The sequence below is a fragment of the Haliaeetus albicilla genome, chromosome 10 (genome assembly GCF_947461875.1).
Source record: "Haliaeetus albicilla chromosome 10, bHalAlb1.1, whole genome shotgun sequence".
NCBI lineage: Eukaryota > Metazoa > Chordata > Aves > Accipitriformes > Accipitridae > Haliaeetus > Haliaeetus albicilla.
In genome coordinates, this window is record NC_091492.1 from 1,837,561 (window position 1) to 1,855,269 (window position 17,709).

Consider the following 17,709-nt stretch of genomic DNA (forward strand, 5'->3'; position numbering starts at 1 on the left):
CCGTGGCTCGGCCCGCAGCGCGACGGTGTTTCGGTTGTTCTCGGTCTCAGGAAAATGTCGCAAACCTCCCCCCTGCGCTGGGGCTTTGCAGGGGTGGTCCCGAAATGCAGGGACCGTGTTAGGCAGCCAAGCATCCCTTGAACCCTCCCGACGGCCGCAGTGGGATGCAGGGACCCGGCTCCATCCCTGGCACGCCTGGGTCTGGGTGGCTTAGCCCATGGCACGCATCCCCCTGCCGTGCCCGCTGTCGAGGAGCGTCGCCTGCAGGAGGAGCGGGTCGTGCCCAAGCCGGGACCCCCCGGCCGAGAGCTGCCCCCTCTGCTCTCTCATCATAGCGTGTTTTATTTTGCTTGCAGATCGAGACGCTGGCCCTCCGACGTTTCTGCCTCGCGGCCGTTTTCATGGTTGCTTGAAATGGTCGATGGTCTGTCTTTGTAAGTAAAATGAAGCATCCGCTCTCATGAGAGACCCGAGCCGCAGCCGCAGCCCCCCAACCCGGCAGGCACAGGGTCCCGTGGGGGGCACGGTGCCGCCGCGGGGGGCTTAGGCAGGATACGCTCCCCCGTGCCAGCCCCTCGCCCTGCTCCGGCGGGTCACGGGGATGCGAACCCCGTCCCTGTCCCGGCCGAGGGACATGTGCGGCGTCTAACTTAGTAACGCACCTGTCGCGGGAATAAAAGCAGTTGTGGCCACCGGGTTATTTTCGGCACCTCTTTAGCGGGCGGCTGATACTGCCCGGCCGTAGAGCGAGCGGGAGCCTGCCAAAGCAGGCAGGGCAGGCAGGGCGGCACAGGCACCGCAAGGTTAGTGCGATCCCAGGAGCCGGGTGCCCGGCGCGCCGCGGGGAAAGGCGCGGTGCATGCCCGGGTACCGCGGAACGGCGCGCGGTTGGGAGATGGGGTGACGCGTGCCATCACCCGTGCCGGCCGTGGAAAGGTCCCTGCGCTCGCGCGGTCTGTGCGGAGGGCTGGCGCGGGAGCGAGGGGCCCGCCGCGCTGCGGGCTGGCACCCCCAGATGTCCCCTTCCCGGTCTCCTGGCGTGGGGTGCTCTGGGCAGCTCCCGTCCTCTCCCGCCTGGGCAGTGGGGCCAGAGGCACCGGCGTGCTGCAAGCCAGGCTGGGCTCCGTGGGAAATGGCTCATGGCTTCTCCCTGGGGGGTGCTGAGCAGCTCCCAGAGGGGCAGGATGGAGCCCCTTCTCTTGGCTGCCTTGAACATCGAAGAGCAGGATCAGGCCCTCGCTGTGCTGGGGCATGCACTGCACCCCATCCCTCCCTCCAGCCCCTCCACAGCATCAGGGACCGGTCCAGGATGCGGCCCCAGGGATGCAGCAGCATCCCGAAGCCTCCCGGAGGGTGCCGGCCCCGCGGTACCCGGCAGGATGCTCTGGTGCCCCCAGCCCAGTCTTGTCCCCGCGGTGCCAGGGCACGGCCACCCACTCTGACCTCCCGTCCCCTCTCTCCCCGCAGTGATGAACGGGAGCAGCCACTCGCCGACCGCCATCAATGGGGCTCCGTCCACCCCAAACGGGTTCAGCAACGGGCCGGCCACCTCCTCCACCGCCTCCCTCTCCACCCACCAGCTCCCGCCGGCCTGTGGCGCCCGCCAGCTCTCCAAGCTCAAGCGGTTCCTCACCACGCTGCAGCAGTTCGGCAATGACATCTCCCCCGAGATCGGGGAGCGGGTGCGAACCCTCGTCCTGGGGCTCGTGGTACGTCTGCCGGGTGCGGGCGGCTGGCGGGGCGATGCCGTATCAGGGGATCCTGTGTTTTCCCTTACGGAGATGCTGCTGAATGGGGAAAAAAGAGGGTCCTATTGGTGCTAGATTGACCTAAATCCTGGAAAAATGGGGGCTGTTTTTCCGGCATCTCCTGGGAACTGCACAGCGCGGTGCAAGGTTGGGTCCCGGGTGCTGGCATTGCCAGCAAAGCCTTGAGCGTGGTTTTCCCTCGAGCGTGGTTTTCCCTCGAGTGTGGCAGAGCTGGCAGAGGAGCAGAAATGGGGGAGAAACAGCAAAGCATCCTCCTGGGGGGTGCGGGGCAGGCGGGGGGCCACGGCCAGCGGCGCTGAGCCCGGGCTGTCCCCGCAGAACTCCACGCTCACCATCGAGGAGTTTCACGCCAAGCTCCAGGAGGCCACCAACTTCCCGCTGCGACCCTTCGTCATCCCCTTCCTCAAGGTGGGTGCCGCAGCCCGGGGACCGCGGGGATGTCGGGGTTAGCGTCCGTATCGCTGGCAAAGGGGGATTTGGGGGGTGGCTTTGGGGTCGGGGCTGGCGGCTGCCTGTAGGGCTGCCTGCGTCACCCCCCCCCGGGCACGTGTGTCCCCCCTGCACACCCAGCTCCTTGCACGTGTGGAGTCACACGAGGCCGGGGCTGTTTGCAATAAAGCGAGGGCTTTGGCCCAGCTGGTAACCATTTGCAATTCATTAAAAATCCCCTTCTTTTTATTTGCCTTTTAATTTCGCGCTGACTCCACACTGTCACCCCGCTCCGGAGGGATTCACTGACCGCTGGCACGCCTGGCAGCACCGGCGCTGCCGGCAGATGTTCAAGCCCGGCGTCGCCTGCCCCTCGTTAGCAGAGGAATAACGAAAAAGTGCAAAAAAAGCCCCTTTTCCACCTCTGCATCCCCAGCCCCCTGGAGCGGAGGTCCGCACTCACCGCAGGAATCTGCTTGCAAAGCTGCCGGAGCGGTTTGCTCCTGGCAGGGGAAAGGCAGAACCGAAATATGGCCAAACCGAGCCAGGGTGGGGGGATGACGACGACGACGACGGCAGAGCCCTCCCGCCCGGGTTTGGAGGGCAACGCGGGGTCTGGGGGAGCAGGGGGACGGTGCACCCCTGGCGGTGCGGCTCACGGTGTCCCGGCGGGTGCTGGTGGCCCTGCGGCCGGGAGCCGTCCCCGCTGTCCCACTGCCAAGTTCGCGGCGGCCCCACCGGCCGCCCTGGCACCCTGCTCCCAGCTGTTCCCACCGTGGGCTCCAGATGTTTCTCATTATCCTAACTGCAACCAGCCGGGCTCGGCATGCTTCCCAGACTCGGGGGCTTGCTTGTTTTTGTGGCGTTGTTCCACCCCCCCCGCCACACCGCTCCGGCTGGGGAAGGGGAGGGTCCGGCCCCACTCACCGCAGCGTGCATCTCCGGCTCGAGCGCTAACGTGTCCGACAGATGGGCGTTTGGCTGCGGATCAGCTCCCTAAAGAGAAAACCAGAGCTGGCAGCCAGAGCGCCTGGGCAGAAAGGGGTCTCTGCTCCTTCGTTCTTGCTGCTCTGCGTGATCCTAGGGGCTGCGGTGCCGGGGTTTGGGGGGGACACACGGTGGGTGGGTGGGTGGGGAGTTCCCAGCCATGCCCCACGGGTGCCAGATGGGCTGGGGGCTCATCTGGGTCCCCAGGGCGAGTACTGCGGGGACAGGGTGGCAGAGGTGGCCGAGCTGGCCGGGGGATGATGCTTTGCAACCCCTGCCAGGATGCAGGAGGGCTCGGTTGAAGCTGTGCCCATGCCAGCACGTGGCCGAACCCTGCGGGGTGCCACGTGTGTGTGTGTGTCCCCCCATCCCGGCAGCCCAGCTAGCCCGGGCACGCTGCAGTGAGTGGGGTCCCAAGGATGTCCCCCTGGGGAAGGCGAGCAGGACCCCAAAGGGAAGGCTGCTGCCTGCCCGGCACCTCCAGCCTGCGGCAGGTTGGGGGCAAAGCCGGGCTGTGCCGGGGGGGCCACGGCTCTATAGAGGGCTCTACAGGGTGCCGGGCTGGGGGAGCGGGGAGTTGCGGGACCGTGGACTGGACTGGACTGTCTCCCCCCTCTCGCAGGCCAACCTGCCGCTGCTGCAGCGGGAGCTGCTGCACTGCGCCCGCATGGCCAAGCAGACGCCGGCCCAGTACCTGGCGCAGCACGAGCAGCTGCTGCTGGACGCCAACGCGTCTTCTCCCATCGACTCCTCCGAGCTGCTCCTGGAGGTGGGCGAGAGCGGCAAGAGGAGGACGCCAGACAGGTGCGAGCCGGGACGGGCGCGTGGGGTATTTTTTTGGGGGGGGGGAGACATGCACGCATCCTTGCCACCCCCTCCTCGGGGGACCGACCTCCTCTCCTCCACCCAGGACCAAAGAGAACGGTTTGGACCGAGACCCTCTGCACCCCGAGCACCTCAGCAAGCGGCCGTGCACCATGAGCCCGGCGCAGCGCTACAGCCCCAGCAACGGGCTGAATCACCCCCCCAACGGGCTGGGACACCCCCCCCCCGCCGCTCCCCCTCTCCCCCAGCACTACCGCCTGGAGGACATGGCCATGGCGCACCATTACCGCGACGCCTACCGTCACCCCGACCCCCGGGACCTCCGCGAGCGCCAGCGACCCACCGGTGAGTGGTGGCATCCCCCGTGTGCCGGGGCTGGGGGGGACACTGGGGAACACACACACACACACGCTGCCCCAGGGAGAGGGGTGCTGCAGGGGGGCTGACCCCCACCCCGCGCTTGCCTTGCAGCGGTGCACGGGACGCGGCAGGAGGAGGTGATCGACCACCGGCTCACCGACCGGGAATGGGCGGAGGAGTGGAAACACCTCAACAACGTAAGTAATGCCCCCCCCTCCCCCCAAAGCCATCCCGTGGGGCTGGCATGAGTGCTTTCCCCTGGCTTTGCCCTCCATCCCCACTGTGTGTCCCCCCCCAGGGCTTTTCTCCCGAGCATCCTTTGCTCCCCGCAGCCAAAATGGCACACCGGCCCCGGCACAGCCTGGCATAATCTAAATCCCCCCTGTTCTAGCACCAGCCCCCCCAGCTGCTTGCAGCAAAGCCCCCCCCCGCCCCAAACTTGACGTTGCCTCCCCCCCCGCAGCTGCTGAACTGCATCATGGACATGGTGGAGAAGACGCGCCGGTCGCTGACGGTGCTGCGGCGGTGCCAGGAGGCCGACCGCGAGGAGCTCAACCACTGGATCCGGCGCTACAGCGATGCCGAAGACATGAAGAAAGGCAGCCCCCCCTCCGCCCGCCCCCACAACAGCTCCTCCGCCTCGGAGGCACCCCAGTTAGGTATTGACCCCCGGGGCCACGGGGTGCGTTCGGGGGGGGGCTGCGCTCCTCTCCGGGGCGCCCGTGCCGTTCCCCCGGGGGTCCGGCGCTGCCGGCGGGTGGGTTCGAAGAGGACGGCGTCTCCTAACGGCGTTGCCCCCTCTCCCGTCGCAGACGCTCACCGGGAGTTCGCGCCGCGGCCCCTCTCCGGGTACATGCCAGAGGAGATCTGGAGGAAGGCTGGTGAGTGCGGGGCGGGTACCGGCGCCCATCGGTGTGCTGAGTTCGCAGGGTCTCTGCCCCATCCCCTTCCCCACTCCGTGTCGGGGTGCCGGCGGGGCTGGAGAAGGGGGTCAGGGTGGGTTTGGCGCGCAGGGTGGATGCTGGCAGCCGTCCCACGGCGCTGCCGCAGAGGGGGACGCGCAGAACCGGGGCTGGGGTGCCGGCACACCCCGTGCCACGCTCGGCCGCCTTCCTTCCAGAAGAAGCTGTGAACGAGGTAAAGCGTCAGGCCATGTCCGAGCTGCAGAAGGCCGTGTCGGATGCCGAGCGGAAAGCCCACGAGCTGATCACGACGGAGCGAGCCAAGATGGAGCGAGCCCTGGCCGAGGCCAAGCGCCAGGCTTCGGAGGACGCCCTGACCGTCATCAATCAGCAGGAGGACTCGAGCGAGGTGGGGGCCGGGGGGGACAGGGTCGGTGGCAGCAAGGGCAGGTTTGGGACCTGCTCCTTTTGCAATCAAGTTTTCAACGTCTGTGCTTGCAAGCGTGGGTAGCGGGGGGGCTGCGGCAACACCACGGGATGGGAAGAAAAGGGGATTTCTTGCAGCGAGCTGGGGATGGAGCGCACGGTCAAGCATGCGGGTGCATGGTCCGGGACAAGGTGCATGGTCCAGGTTGATGTGCGTGGTCCAGGATGGGGGTGCACAGTCTGGAACAAGGTGCACGGTCCAGGATGGAGAGGCACGGTCCGGAATGCTCTACGTGGTCTGGGATGATGTGCATAGTCCAGGATGGGGGAGCACAGTCTGGGATGATGGAGCGCAATGGTCAAGGATGGGGGTGCACGGTCTGGGATGGGGGCGCACGATCCGGAGCTGAGGCTCGGCTTTTGCATCCCCGCAGAGCTGCTGGAACTGCGGACGCAAAGCGAGCGAGACCTGCAGCGGCTGCAACACCGCTCGCTACTGCGGCTCCTTCTGCCAACACAAGGATTGGGAGAAGCATCACCACGTCTGCGGGCAGACTCTGCAAGGGCTGCCGGCCCCCGCCGCCCCCGCCGCCGGTGTGGGGCTGCCGCCGGGTCCGGGCCAGCCCGACGGGGTGGCCACCATCGCCAGCAGCCCCAGCGAGACGGGCTCGGCGGCCGCTTCCCGCGCCGGCACGCCGGCCACCCCGGCTCCGCTGGAGAGCGCGTCCCGCTGAGCCGCCCTCGGACTGCCGCCGCCGCCGCCGCCGCTGCCGCCGCCGCTGCTACCACCGCTCTCCAAAAGACACGGACTGCACTCGATGCAATTTCCTCAGCTACCTGACTCGTGTGACCTCCGAAACGACCTCTCTAGCTCTCACAAATAATCCTCACGGATCCTCAAACTGGGCTTTAAGTGGAGTTAAGGCAAATACCGGTCTTCTCTGTTCTCTCTTTGGTCTTTGTTTTGGCTTTTTTTGGTTGGTTTTCTATCTGTTGGGGGATTGCGGTTCGGGTTTGGTTTTGGTTTTTTGTTCGGGTTTTTTTGTTTGGTTTTTTTTTTTTTTCTTTTTTTCTTTCCAGATGAGGGATTTGGCTGTAGCCTCACCACGCAGTGACGTGGGGAGAGGTTGGCCCAGCCCTGGCCCACATTGGCGCTGCCAAGGGGCTCGCTTGCAGGAGGAAAGAAACGTCTTTTCCTCGTCTCTCTTTTCCTTGTTTTTTCTTTTTTTTTTTTTTTGTAAAAAAAAATAAAGAAAATAAAAAAGAAAACGTCGGACTCTTTGGCTTTAAGTAAGAAATTGTAAAAAAGGAAAAAAAAGAAAAAAAAAAAGAAAAAATCCAAAAACCAGACGACGCCAAGTCAAGCCGCGTGACGGACGCTCACCTGTAACTACCTTGCTAGCTAGCCAAGAACAGACCAGACTCACCTCTGCTCCAAAGGAAATCCAAAACCAAGGAAGATCCAAACGTCTCTCCACTGCCAAAGTTCGTTTCGTTCTGTTGTCGCTTCCTTCCCCTCCCCGTAAGGATGGACGGACACGCCCCTGGGGCTTTAAAGAGTTTCTATTAAAATAAAGCAAAAAAAAAGGTGTTTTTTTTAAAAAAAGCAAGCCTCCGAGGCGTGGGAGGGGGAGATGGTGGCTGAGAACCGCCCGGGTGGGCACAGCTGGAGCTGGCACATCTCTACCTCTGCCCGCCGCCGCCCTGGAAAAAGAGAATAAGAAAAGAGATTAAAAGACAGATTTTGGGTTTCTCCCTTCCCGAAGCCGTCGGGGGCCGCCTGCGGCCGGATCCCCCCCAGCCCCTCGCTGCCGGGCTGCTCTCACACCCCATGTCGGATTTATTTTGCAAGGATTTTTAAGAGGAAAAAGGAAAGGAAAGGAAAGCGAGCGCCACCTCCTTCCTGGCCGAGGAGGCAGCCAAGGACGATGTCGATTATTTTGTATTTCTCGCATCATTGTACAAAGCGCAGAGGACGGGAGTGCAATACGGAAAGTCCCCCGGCTCCGAGAGGAGGGAAGCCCCGCACGGGGCAGGAGTGCTGTACGCTAATGTGAATGTAAATAGTGTTTTGCAGAGGTCCAAAAATTAATAATAATAATGATAGTGATAATAATAAGAGACATTTGCCAAATAAAAGATGATGAGAACCCGCTGGAGGCTGTGGCGTGGGGGAGCGAGGCTGGCCGGAGGCGAACAGAAGTCGTGTGCTCGATAGGAGCTGTAGTTTTTCCGCATTTGCAAAAACCATCCTGTGTGTTTTTTGTAGGGGAGGAAGAGGAGGGAAGGGCTTGGGGCCGGGTCGGTTGTGTTGCCGGTCACCCAGGGGCCCAGCTGCGGCTGCCTTCTGCGGCAGCCGTGCCGTGCCGTGCCGTGCTGTGCCGTGCCACGCTGCAGCAGAGCTCGGTGCATGGGGGACCCCCGAGGCAACGTTACCGGCCCTATGCCACCAGCACCGAGCCCTGCTGCAGGTTTCTGTGCACCCCAAGGTCTCGGTGCATCCCCCCCGGGGGGGGCATCTGTGCACCCTGAGACCTTGGTGCATCTCCCCGGGGGGGTTCCGTGCACCCCAAGTCTTCGGTGCATCCCCCCGGGGGGTGTTCTGTGCACCCCGAGGCTGGGAGCTTTGCTGGGTGCCCCTCAAGTGACTGTTCACTTTATTTATGGTGTGACATATGTAATATTGTCTATTTTTCTTACGTTTCCTGAGAAGAGGTAATATATAAGAGTATTGCAGATGCACCTGCTGCGGGGCCGCCTGCTCTCCTGGGTGTCCGTCCCGTCCCTGCCCTTCCCACCGCGCGTGTCCCCGGCCCCGCTCCGCGCTGGGGCTCTGCCTCTCTACCTCCGCCTCGCCGGGAAACCGCGGACGAGAGCATTTCCACAGAGACTGCTCTCGTTTCCACTCCCTTCTGTTTTGCTTTTTTTTAATTATTATTTTCGTCGTCTTTTTTTTTTTTTTAAATAATAATAAAAATACCCTACAGAACCTTGTATTGAAACCAAAAGCCGAGGGAGGGAGGGGACAGGCGGTGCGGCACTAGCAGACGTCCAAACCAGAACGACAGCTTTAAAGTGTAATATTTCCCAAAAAAATTAGTGATGCGGGGAGGACAGCAGCGGCGGTGCGGCCGCGGGGCCGGAGTGATGCGGGTGCAGAGGGGGCCGTGGCGGCCGGGGAGGCTCTGGCTGGAGCAGTGGGCGCTTCCGTGGGGTTTTGCTCCAAAATGGTGTTGGAGCGTGTGGGGGGCCAGGGGATGCGTGACCCATGCCGCGTCCTTCGGTGGCTTTGTGGCATCTAGGAGATGGCAGACGGATGAGCCTCGTGGTGCCGGTGCAGCCTGGCCGGTGGGAAGGGACACCCCAGTGGCTGTGGGCAGTTCAGGGACGCCGGGTTGCCCAGGCACAGTCCTCTGCTGGATCGGGTCCCCGTGGCCGCCCACAGCTCCCCTTCTTGGGTTTTTCCCCCCTCAATCATGGATGGGGATGGGGGACGGTGTTGGAGGTGTGGGGACAGCCTGCCCGAGGTCCCGGTCCCCGGGGGGGAGGCAGAGCCCAGGGTGCTGAGTGCTGGGTGCTGGCTGCGGCACCAGGCTGGAGGAGGTGGCAGGAGAGACGTGGCTCTCCTCCGGCACCGAGAGTGGCACCGGAGCCCCATCCCCGGCTCCTTTCTCACGTTCCCAACCCGAAATCCCAGCTGAAACCAAAGTGCCGCATCCCAGCGAGGCAGGGCACCCCGGAGCGGGGGTCCCACACCTGCCTGGGCTTTGCTCCATCACTGTCGGAGCCCCCCACAGCCTCTCCTTGCCCTCCTCCTCTGGGGCCTGCTGGGGTCCCCCCTTCTCCTCGGGGTGCCCCCCTGGATCCCAGTGGGTTTGAGGTTGGGAACAAGATGCCACCTTATTCCCAGGTCCTAGGAACCGTGCTGGGGTGTCCCCACCGTGGTGCCAGCGCCGGGGGCTCCTCCGATGCCAACCCAACGCCACGGCCCCGGGCGGGGGGTGTCGTGCCACCGTCCCCACTCGCTCACGGCTGCACGGGCAGCACCGGTTCCCCGGTCCCGTGGGGGGCTGAGCCCTGCCCGCATCACCCTGCCAGCCCTGGGGATGGGGACACCGGGGCATGGGGGTCCTCGGGGGGAGCTGGAAACCAGAGCCCCCCACCAGGGCCGGGTGGGCACGGCGGCAGCCTGCCCTGCCCTGTTGTGTGGGTTTTGGGGGCCAGTCCAGAGAGATGACGTGTTAGGACTTTCCTTCGGCATGCTGTCCCCCCCCCTTGCTGTTTCCCGCTTTCTCTAAGTGTACTGTATGTTTGACCTGTGAAAGATGTAAACTTTATGATTCAGGTTCTGTCTGTTCTTAACTCTGTATCTGTGTAATAAAGACAATTTAATATCAACCGGAGGCTCCGTAGCCTGGGCTTGTGCTGGGTGCCCTCGCCCCACTCTCCCGGCAGCGCCCTGCACCCCGTGCCCCCAACCCTGGTGGGGTTCATTATAACCCTGGGGTCGGTCACTGCCCCTCGTCCGGCTCTGAGGAGGGGTGTCCACGGCGGGTTGTCCCCAGGGAACCCAAAGGGATGTCCCCTCCTGGCTGCAGATGCTGCACCCCCTCTGGGTGCCCCGCTGCTCCCCCCTGTGCCAGGGGCAGCCGCTAGGAGCTGGCTGCGGTCTTCAGCACCACCAGCGGGGTCGGTGGACACGGAAGGTCCCCAAACTCGGGGGGGGCCGTGCCCCCGCCTGGCCACGCGTGTCCCCGGGTGCACACGCGTGCTCGCTGCCGCCCCCGGGGCTCGAACCCTCGGCCCCAGAGTCACGGCTGGGCAGGGCCGCCTCCCCCCCGCCCTACCGGCACGGGGCGGGGCCTGGCGGCGCGCTCTGCCCTGATTGGCCCCTGATGTATGAAAGTGGCGCGCCGGCGGGAGAGGCGCACGTGGTGGCGGGAGATCCGCACGTGTTGCCGTTCCGCTGGTTCCTGCCGGCTCCGCGAAGGCAGCGCAGCATGTCTGGGGGCCGGGTGAGGTGGGTCCGGGGCGGTGGGAGGCCTGGGGCTCCCCGGGCTACAGCGGGGTCAGCTTCCTGCTCATGGGTGGGTGAGTTTGTCCCTCTGTGGGCTCAAACAAAGAGCCCAGGGCTGGAGGAGTGCGGGTTTGCCTTTGGTTGGGTGAGGCAGGGTTTCCTGCTGCTCCCTCTGTGCAGCCTGTGAGCTCTGCTGGTGGGGCAGGTCATGTCGCCTCTTCCTCTTCCCTGCCAGCAGGCTGTGATGTTTGTGCCTGTTTGTGGGGTTTTTTTTTCACCCAAGGGAAGCTGCTTCCAGGTTCCCTCTGCAGCCTCCCCTGAGCTGGGAGGTAGCTCAGTAAGAACTGGAGACCTTTCAGTAGCCCTCACTCCTGCAGTTCTGGGGTCTTGCTGCAAGCCTGCCTGCAGCACCAAGAGCAAACTGCTTTGGTGGCACCTGTTCAGCCTTCTGCTGGAAGCAACCTTAAAGCTTTTGCCCGGCTGGCGTTCTACTTTAGGTTCTATGTTAAATGGCTTTTTGCCCCTGTTCCCGCCCAGTCCTCTCTTCCTGGACACTTCAGGGATCTGGTGGCAGGACCCGCCATCCCTGGCAGCAGTGGAGGCGTCCTGGGATGTGGCAGAGATGGCAGCTCTGAGGAAGGCTGCAGATGGTGACTCGGACCTGAGCCACCTGGAGGGAGACAGTGCAGAGGAGCTGGCTGTGCCGGACCCAGTGAGTGCCTGGCTGAGTGTGGAATCAATTTTCCCTGTTTCTCTAAGGAAATGGGAAACTTTCTACACCTTTCTTCAAGCGCTTTCAAAAATAAAGAATAAGAATAATCTTGGGCCCCTGATGTTAAAACCCCTGAGCTGAGAAGCTGGAAATGGAATTGTTACTCTCCTGCTGTTTAGCTTTCACTGCTGAGATGTCTGCCTGGCTGAGTGAGAGTAAATGGCTCCTGTTCGTCACCAGCTTAAATCCCCGGCTCCCTCCGGCAGCTCTGGTGCTGCTGGTACACCTCTGCTGCAGCACACGCTGCTTTGCAAGCAAGCGTGGGAAAGGAAATATTTACCTGTTTTTTCTCCCCAGTGAAGCTGGGAGCTGTCCCCTTGTTTGTGGGACAGGCTGTCGTCCCCAGCACCAAGCCCACCCTTGTCCCCAGTCTGGAAGGCCACTGCTGGTGGAGGTGCATGCTGTGCAGCACTGCAATGTCCCAGCCCAGGGTGGGGACCGGGGTGGGGGTGTCCCTGCTCTCTGTGCTGCTCATGCAAGTCTTGGTTTGGGTTTCAGGAGCTGGAGGCCATCAAAGCCAGAGTGCGGGAGATGGAGAAGGAGGACGAGAGGCTGAAGGAGTTGCAGCTGGAAGCTGAGAGCCGCCTCATCATGAGCTCGGAGGCAGGTATGGGCTGTCCCTGGGTGCTGCTGTCCCCCCAGGGACACCTCTGGGGCACAGGGTGGCAACTGGAGCCAGAGCATGTGGCTCTGCCTCTCCTGGCAGCCTGGGACTGCACACGTAAGGTGGGTGAGGGACGGGGTCCCAGGCGTGGTGTGATGCTAATGCAGGTTATATCCACTCTTACCTCCTACCTTTGCAGGCCAAGATGCAGTAAATTAATTTAATTAAATTTAATTCAGTTAAGTAACTGAGTTTAGCACCAACAGCCCCAGTAGAGCAGTCACCCTGTGGGTCTCTTTTGTGAAGAGGGAGGGGGCAAGGGGATGGAGGAGGAGGAGGAGGCAGCAGAGTGGGGATTTGGGTATGCCCAGACATGACCGGGCACCTGAGGAGCTTTGCAGTGTGTCAGCTCGGTGGTGGCCGTGCTGGGAGCAGACCTTGCACGGACAGACGTGCCTCTGGTCGAGGGCTCCTGCGACTCCGTCCGGCACAACCCCTTGTCTCTGCAGGTCTCTTCCCAAACATGACTCAGGAGAAGATGGAGGTCGACCAGCGATCCATCTATGTGGGCAATGTAAGTTGGAGACCCTGGAGCAAAGCCCACCTCACTGCTCCTTGCCCAGCTGGACGTATGTCCGAGATCCCTAGCATGGGGGTCCACCTGCCCCCACACCGAAGGCTGGCTGGTCGCATCCCAAATGCTTCTCCTCTGCCCAGCCCAGACTGGGAATGTGGCTCAGCATCTGCCCATGATCCTCAGTCACTTGCAGATAATCTGTTGCAAGTGTCAGCTCCCCAAAATACCCCGCTGGAAGCTGTGGGTCGTGCAGTGTTGCTTGTTCCCTCAAAGAGGGGGGGGGGGCGTCTCTTGGATTTGGGTTTCCAGGCTGGAGCATTCAGCTGGAAGGGTCTCCTGAACCTGAGGAGATGATGAAGCTGTGGTGGCAAGGTGTGAGTGGGGTCAGCTGGGGCCTTTGCCTCCCACGATGGTGTGTGAATGCAGACCCATGAGCGGGGGGGGACCGGCTGGTGGTGCTGGAGGGGCTGGAACTGTTGTTGCAGGTTGATTACGGGGGCACAGCGGAAGAGCTGGAGTCTCACTTCAACAGCTGTGGGCAGATCAACCGAGTGACCATCCTCTGCGACAAGTTCTCAGGGCATCCCAAAGGGTCAGTACTGTCTGCAGGGGCTGGGATCGGGATCTTGAGGGTGCTCCCCTGTGCTCCCCAGCCTTTGGGAGCAGTGGGGTGTCTCTGGGGCTCTGCTCACCCTGTCCCCTTGCAGGTATGCCTACATTGAGTTTGAGGAGAAGAGCTCAGTGAAGGCTGCAGTGGAGCTGGACGAGAGTGTGTTCAGAGGCCGTGTCATTAAGGTAAGTGCTGGATGAGGCCCTGGGGTGGTGCATCCATCCCTCCCAGCCCCATGTGCATGGGGCTGTGCCAAACCCCAGTGCCACCCGCTGCCTTCCAGGTGCTGCCCAAGAGGACCAACATGCCGGGCATCAGCACCACTGACCGTGGGGGCTACCGGGGCCGCTTCCAAGCCCGGGGAGGGCTAGCCCGGCGGAGAGGCTACTACGGAGGGCAACACCTGAGGGTGCGAGGGAGGACATACAGGTGAGCAGCCGGGCAGGGTGGTTTCTTGCGTATTTGGGTCAAGATCCCTGTGGAGCAGGGTGTCCCCAGGGTGGGGATAGCTGTCCCTCACTCTGGCCGTGCTTAGCTTCATACCTCCCACCCTGGCATGGACAGGAGGATGGAGGAGGGCTCCGTCAGGAGTATCCTCCTGGAGACCTGTGCTAGAAATGTCTCCTGCCCATCATATGCTGTTAGCATCACCCCGGTGTCTGGCAGGAGCCTGGCAGCTGGTCCAGCTGGGACATGGGCACCTCAGCAGGGACTGTGGGCTGCCGAGAGGGAGGAGGACTGAAGTGAGCAGTCACCAATGTCACGGCAGACCCATCCCCGCTGCTGTCCCAGCATCCCTCGCATCCCCAGTGCAGGCCTGGAGCTATTCTCCGGCACACCTCCTGCTGCTTGTGCATCCGTGAGCTCACTGCGGATTAGCTTCAATGATGCCCCGGCCCTTTTGGCCCTGCAGGAGGAAGCAGAGAAGAGCTTTGAGGGTGGAAAAAACACCTGGAAATGTGCTGCTGTCCCCCCCATCCCTGCAGGGATTTTTGGGGGGTGGTGAGTGGGCAATGTACTCCCAGCCTGACCAGTCCCAGAGCTGTGCCTGGCTTTGGGGCTCCCCCATCTTTTGGGTGTTCAGTCTAGGTTAGCTGGGGCAGAAGGGTGAGTCCCACCTCTTGGAGGGGTGAAGGAGCAGGTAGCTGTGCTTTTTGGCACAGCTGACCTCTCAGCTGAGCAATGCCCTGGTGCTTTAGAATGCTATTTTTGTTCTTGTTTAGGGGTCGGGCAAGGCTGCTGCCTTGGTATTTTCCGTACTAGAAAGGACTGGACTGCCCTGGTGATGCCGATGGGACTGAAATGAGGTGGGATTGGAGAGATTTAAAAATATGCCTACCCAAGCCAAAAAAGATTAATTTTAAAAATGCCATCTGCCTGGCCGTGAGGATTACCGGTGAGGCAGCTGTGTGCCAGGCTGCGGGAGGGAAGACTGGATCCACTCCACCCGCACATCAGCCGGATCCCTGCCAGCATCCCTGGAGGGGCTCACCTTAGCTTTGCTTAGGGGATTGCATTGTCATCAAGAACAGTCTCATTCCAGAGAATACCCTGGCCTGGGAAGGGAAGAGCTTTCCCAGACCATCAGTCTCATCCTCATTCCATAGAGAAGGGCCATACCGGAGGATTTGGTTTGGCTTCCAGGTGTCCAAATGCCCTCTGCCCCACCGTGAGGGCAGAGCTGTCCTGCTCAGCATGTGAAGCACCCTCAGCTTTGCCAGATATTTCTAAAAGAGCTGGATGCTGCTTTCTCTTGCCCATAAGAAGATCCTAAAGACCTTTCCAAAGACCACTTTCTTTTCCAAATCGGTGCAGAAAGTCTTGGGTTGCAGCCGTAGATCTGACTGCTGGGGAGCTTTTCCTTCATCAGCCTTGTGGATTTCTGACCTTGCTCTTGGGGAGAGGATGGAGCCTAATGATGTGGTTTGGGTCTGGTTTTTAGCTTGCTGCTGCTGTTGTACATGTAACAACTAGGAGAGGGAAAAAGCATCCCTTGCTGTTTCTCTGGAAGCCTCTGTATCTCTGTGGTGGTTAAACAAGACCTGGGTGTCACAAAATCCTTCCCCTTTTTTATTTCAGAAGTCAACAAACCCCCTCTTACCCCCTCCTGCTTTCATTCCAAAGCTACAGGGATCAAAGGGCGCTGCCAACTCATCATTTTACTTTATTTCTAGCAGTAGCAGTACTACAAAATCATCCACTGTTGCAAATTTGGTATGATCTTCCTCTTTACTCCTGTCACCATTCTTGCTCCAGATCCCTGTTTGGGAATGGCGTGAGCCCAGCTGAACTAGAGGGTCAGGACTGAAGTGCACCACAGGAGCTGGGTACTGGGAAACAACCGCTGCCTGACACTTCCCCTTCCTGCTGATCTTGCATTTATGAGCTCTGAAACCTCTTGTTTTTAAAGGAGAAACTTTGTGTTCAAAGAGGCAGGCTGCAAACACCAGCAGACAGTGTTACTGTGTGAAGTTCTGCATTGAAATCAGTTTTATTATGTAATTCTCACACTAATCTTTCGGGATCCTTGGTTAGGATACCTCTAACCCAGATGCAACAGATGCAACTGACTCCTAAAGCAGCTTTTCACAGCTCAGGCGGCATTGCCAGGCTAAAAATCCCACTCTTTTTTTTTTTTTTTCCCTTTAAGATCTCAAGATTTTTTTTAAAGCTTGGGGCCTTAACTCTTCATGGTGTGTTGATTTTGCACTTTGCCCAGTGTGCACTATGCTGCTGAGACTGGCCTTGATCTGAGCTACCCTTAGGCTTAGACTATAAAACAGGCTTTTTCTAGGGCTTTAAACTTTCCATTTAGTAGCTTTGTAAATTTTTGAGACTTAATTTTTAACAGAAACTACTTTGGGGTGTTTGGACTCTTGTGGAAGGGGAAATACTGAGCTCCATATCTCTGAGTGAAAAGAGTGAAGACTTTTATATGGATGTTTCGGAATAGCAGTGTACAGCTGTGCCTTGTTTAGATGGTGGGAGAGGCTTGAACACTTCAATCTCCCATTATTTGACAGTTTGTTGTTGATTAAATGTATTTAAGTTCTGTTTGAGAAGGTATTGTAAATGTCACTTATTTTTAAAATAAATGATCCTGCTGTGTGAATTTCATCTGCAGCAAGACCGTGCTGGCTGTGAACTGACACTCTATGCTGACCTGGTTTTCTCCAGGCTTCTTGTATCCTTTGGAGCTGTGCAGCTTTTTTTTTTTAGCTACGTTTTATGTATTTTTTAACTGATTAGGTGCTTGAAGCACAGACTGCTGCCTGTGGGGCAGGAAAGACTTGGGAGTAGAGGTGTGTGAAAAGCACCGAGTAGCTGCTCAGTGCCTATGCCTGCCTGCATTACCTCTGCTGAACTTGCTGTAGCTGCATAGTGTGAGCACACTGCACAAGCGATTAAGAAGCTGGGATGCTCTTCTAGTCTAGTTTGTATTTTTTTCTATATAAATACCTGCTATTGATTTAGCAGTCTTTAATTAGAACAGCAGGGAGCTGCAGGGGGATGAGATGCTAATAGAGATTAGTTTGGGATGAGCCAGGCAGCTGTGCAATCCTGATGTCTTAATCTCTTGGTGTGGATTTATCCCAGCTGCACTACCTGTGGTCCTGACCTGGGCTAGAAATAACTGTTAAGTCTGCCTGGCCTGTCTGAATGAGGTGCAAAGTGATAACAGCAAATACTGTCAAATGTGAGTCACCCAAAGATCTTTCCCAGGAAGGCAAGATCAGTGTAGGGCTTAATCAGGTTCAAGGTGGTGCTTTGAGACCAGCTGTTTGCTGTCTGCCAGAGCTTTCTCAAGTACATAAACAGTGGCTGGGGTTGTAGAGAAACCTGGAGCCTTCAGCTGACTTGCAGAACTTTCTCTTTCCAAGAACTAATGGAGTAAGTACATACAGATCTGAGCACTCCCAGCTAAGGAAAAACAGGACAAGGAGCCCAAGTATATTTGAATTAAGCATTGCTTGTGATGTTCTTGTCAGAATGAATAGTCCTGAGCAGCAGTGAAGTGGGCTGGCACAGAGCAAAAGGAGTACTGTTGCTGATGTGCTCCTCCTGCTTCAGAGGAACTGCTCTGAAGCACCAGTACTTCAGAGGAACAGTGTCACTCTCTGCATCTCAGCTGACTGAAATCTAGGTTGACCCTAATAATAATCTCTTAGCTGTCTCTTGTGCAGCTGTGCTTGCTCTAATCACAAGCACAGCAGGAACTGCTGTTTTTACACAAAACCCAATTTCTACAGCAACATGTGAGTTACACAGAGGCACAGCTGCATACATTTCTGTAGGGAACAAACCTCCTGTCTGACACAGCTGACCTTCCTGAAGGAAGAGCTGGCTCTCACATGTTACCTGAAGGCATGAAGCTGAACCGTGACTTCTGTGCTATACTCAGGTTTGCTAGAGTAGAAATCCATGCTAACC

At 59.6% G+C, this 17,709-nt stretch overlaps 2 protein-coding genes across 10 annotated transcripts in view; both read left to right on the forward strand.

Moving 5' to 3' along the window:
- CBFA2T3 (CBFA2/RUNX1 partner transcriptional co-repressor 3) overlaps positions 1 to 7,786 on the forward strand; it is a 29,540-nt gene extending 21,754 nt beyond the window's left edge. For 6 of the 9 annotated variants that reach the window (XM_069793262.1, XM_069793267.1, XM_069793265.1 and 3 more), the window contains exons 3-12: positions 357 to 434; positions 1,468 to 1,709; positions 2,088 to 2,177; positions 3,808 to 3,989; positions 4,096 to 4,355; positions 4,482 to 4,567; positions 4,834 to 5,029; positions 5,183 to 5,251; positions 5,491 to 5,681; positions 6,133 to 7,786. In XM_069793262.1, the coding sequence (XP_069649363.1) occupies positions 357 to 434; positions 1,468 to 1,709; positions 2,088 to 2,177; positions 3,808 to 3,989; positions 4,096 to 4,355; positions 4,482 to 4,567; positions 4,834 to 5,029; positions 5,183 to 5,251; positions 5,491 to 5,681; positions 6,133 to 6,432 (1,694 nt within the window). In that variant the 3' untranslated portion in view covers positions 6,433 to 7,786. Of the gene's footprint in view, positions 1 to 356; positions 435 to 571; positions 804 to 1,467; positions 1,710 to 2,087; positions 2,178 to 3,807; positions 3,990 to 4,095; positions 4,356 to 4,481; positions 4,568 to 4,833; positions 5,030 to 5,182; positions 5,252 to 5,490; positions 5,682 to 6,132 lie in introns of those variants that run through there. The other 3 variants (XM_069793261.1, XM_069793268.1, XM_069793263.1) reach the window with 3 other exon arrangements.
- A 3,336-nt stretch (positions 7,787 to 11,122) lies between these two features.
- PABPN1L (PABPN1 like, cytoplasmic) lies at positions 11,123 to 16,660 on the forward strand. Its single transcript, XM_069793272.1, has 7 exons — positions 11,123 to 11,427; positions 11,986 to 12,094; positions 12,601 to 12,665; positions 13,154 to 13,260; positions 13,376 to 13,463; positions 13,562 to 13,707; positions 14,502 to 16,660. The coding sequence occupies exons 1-7, from the start codon at positions 11,218 to 11,220 to the stop codon at positions 14,539 to 14,541; spliced, it is 765 nt and encodes a 254-aa protein (XP_069649373.1). The 5' UTR covers positions 11,123 to 11,217; the 3' UTR covers positions 14,542 to 16,660.
- The last annotated feature ends 1,049 nt before the right edge of the window (positions 16,661 to 17,709 follow it).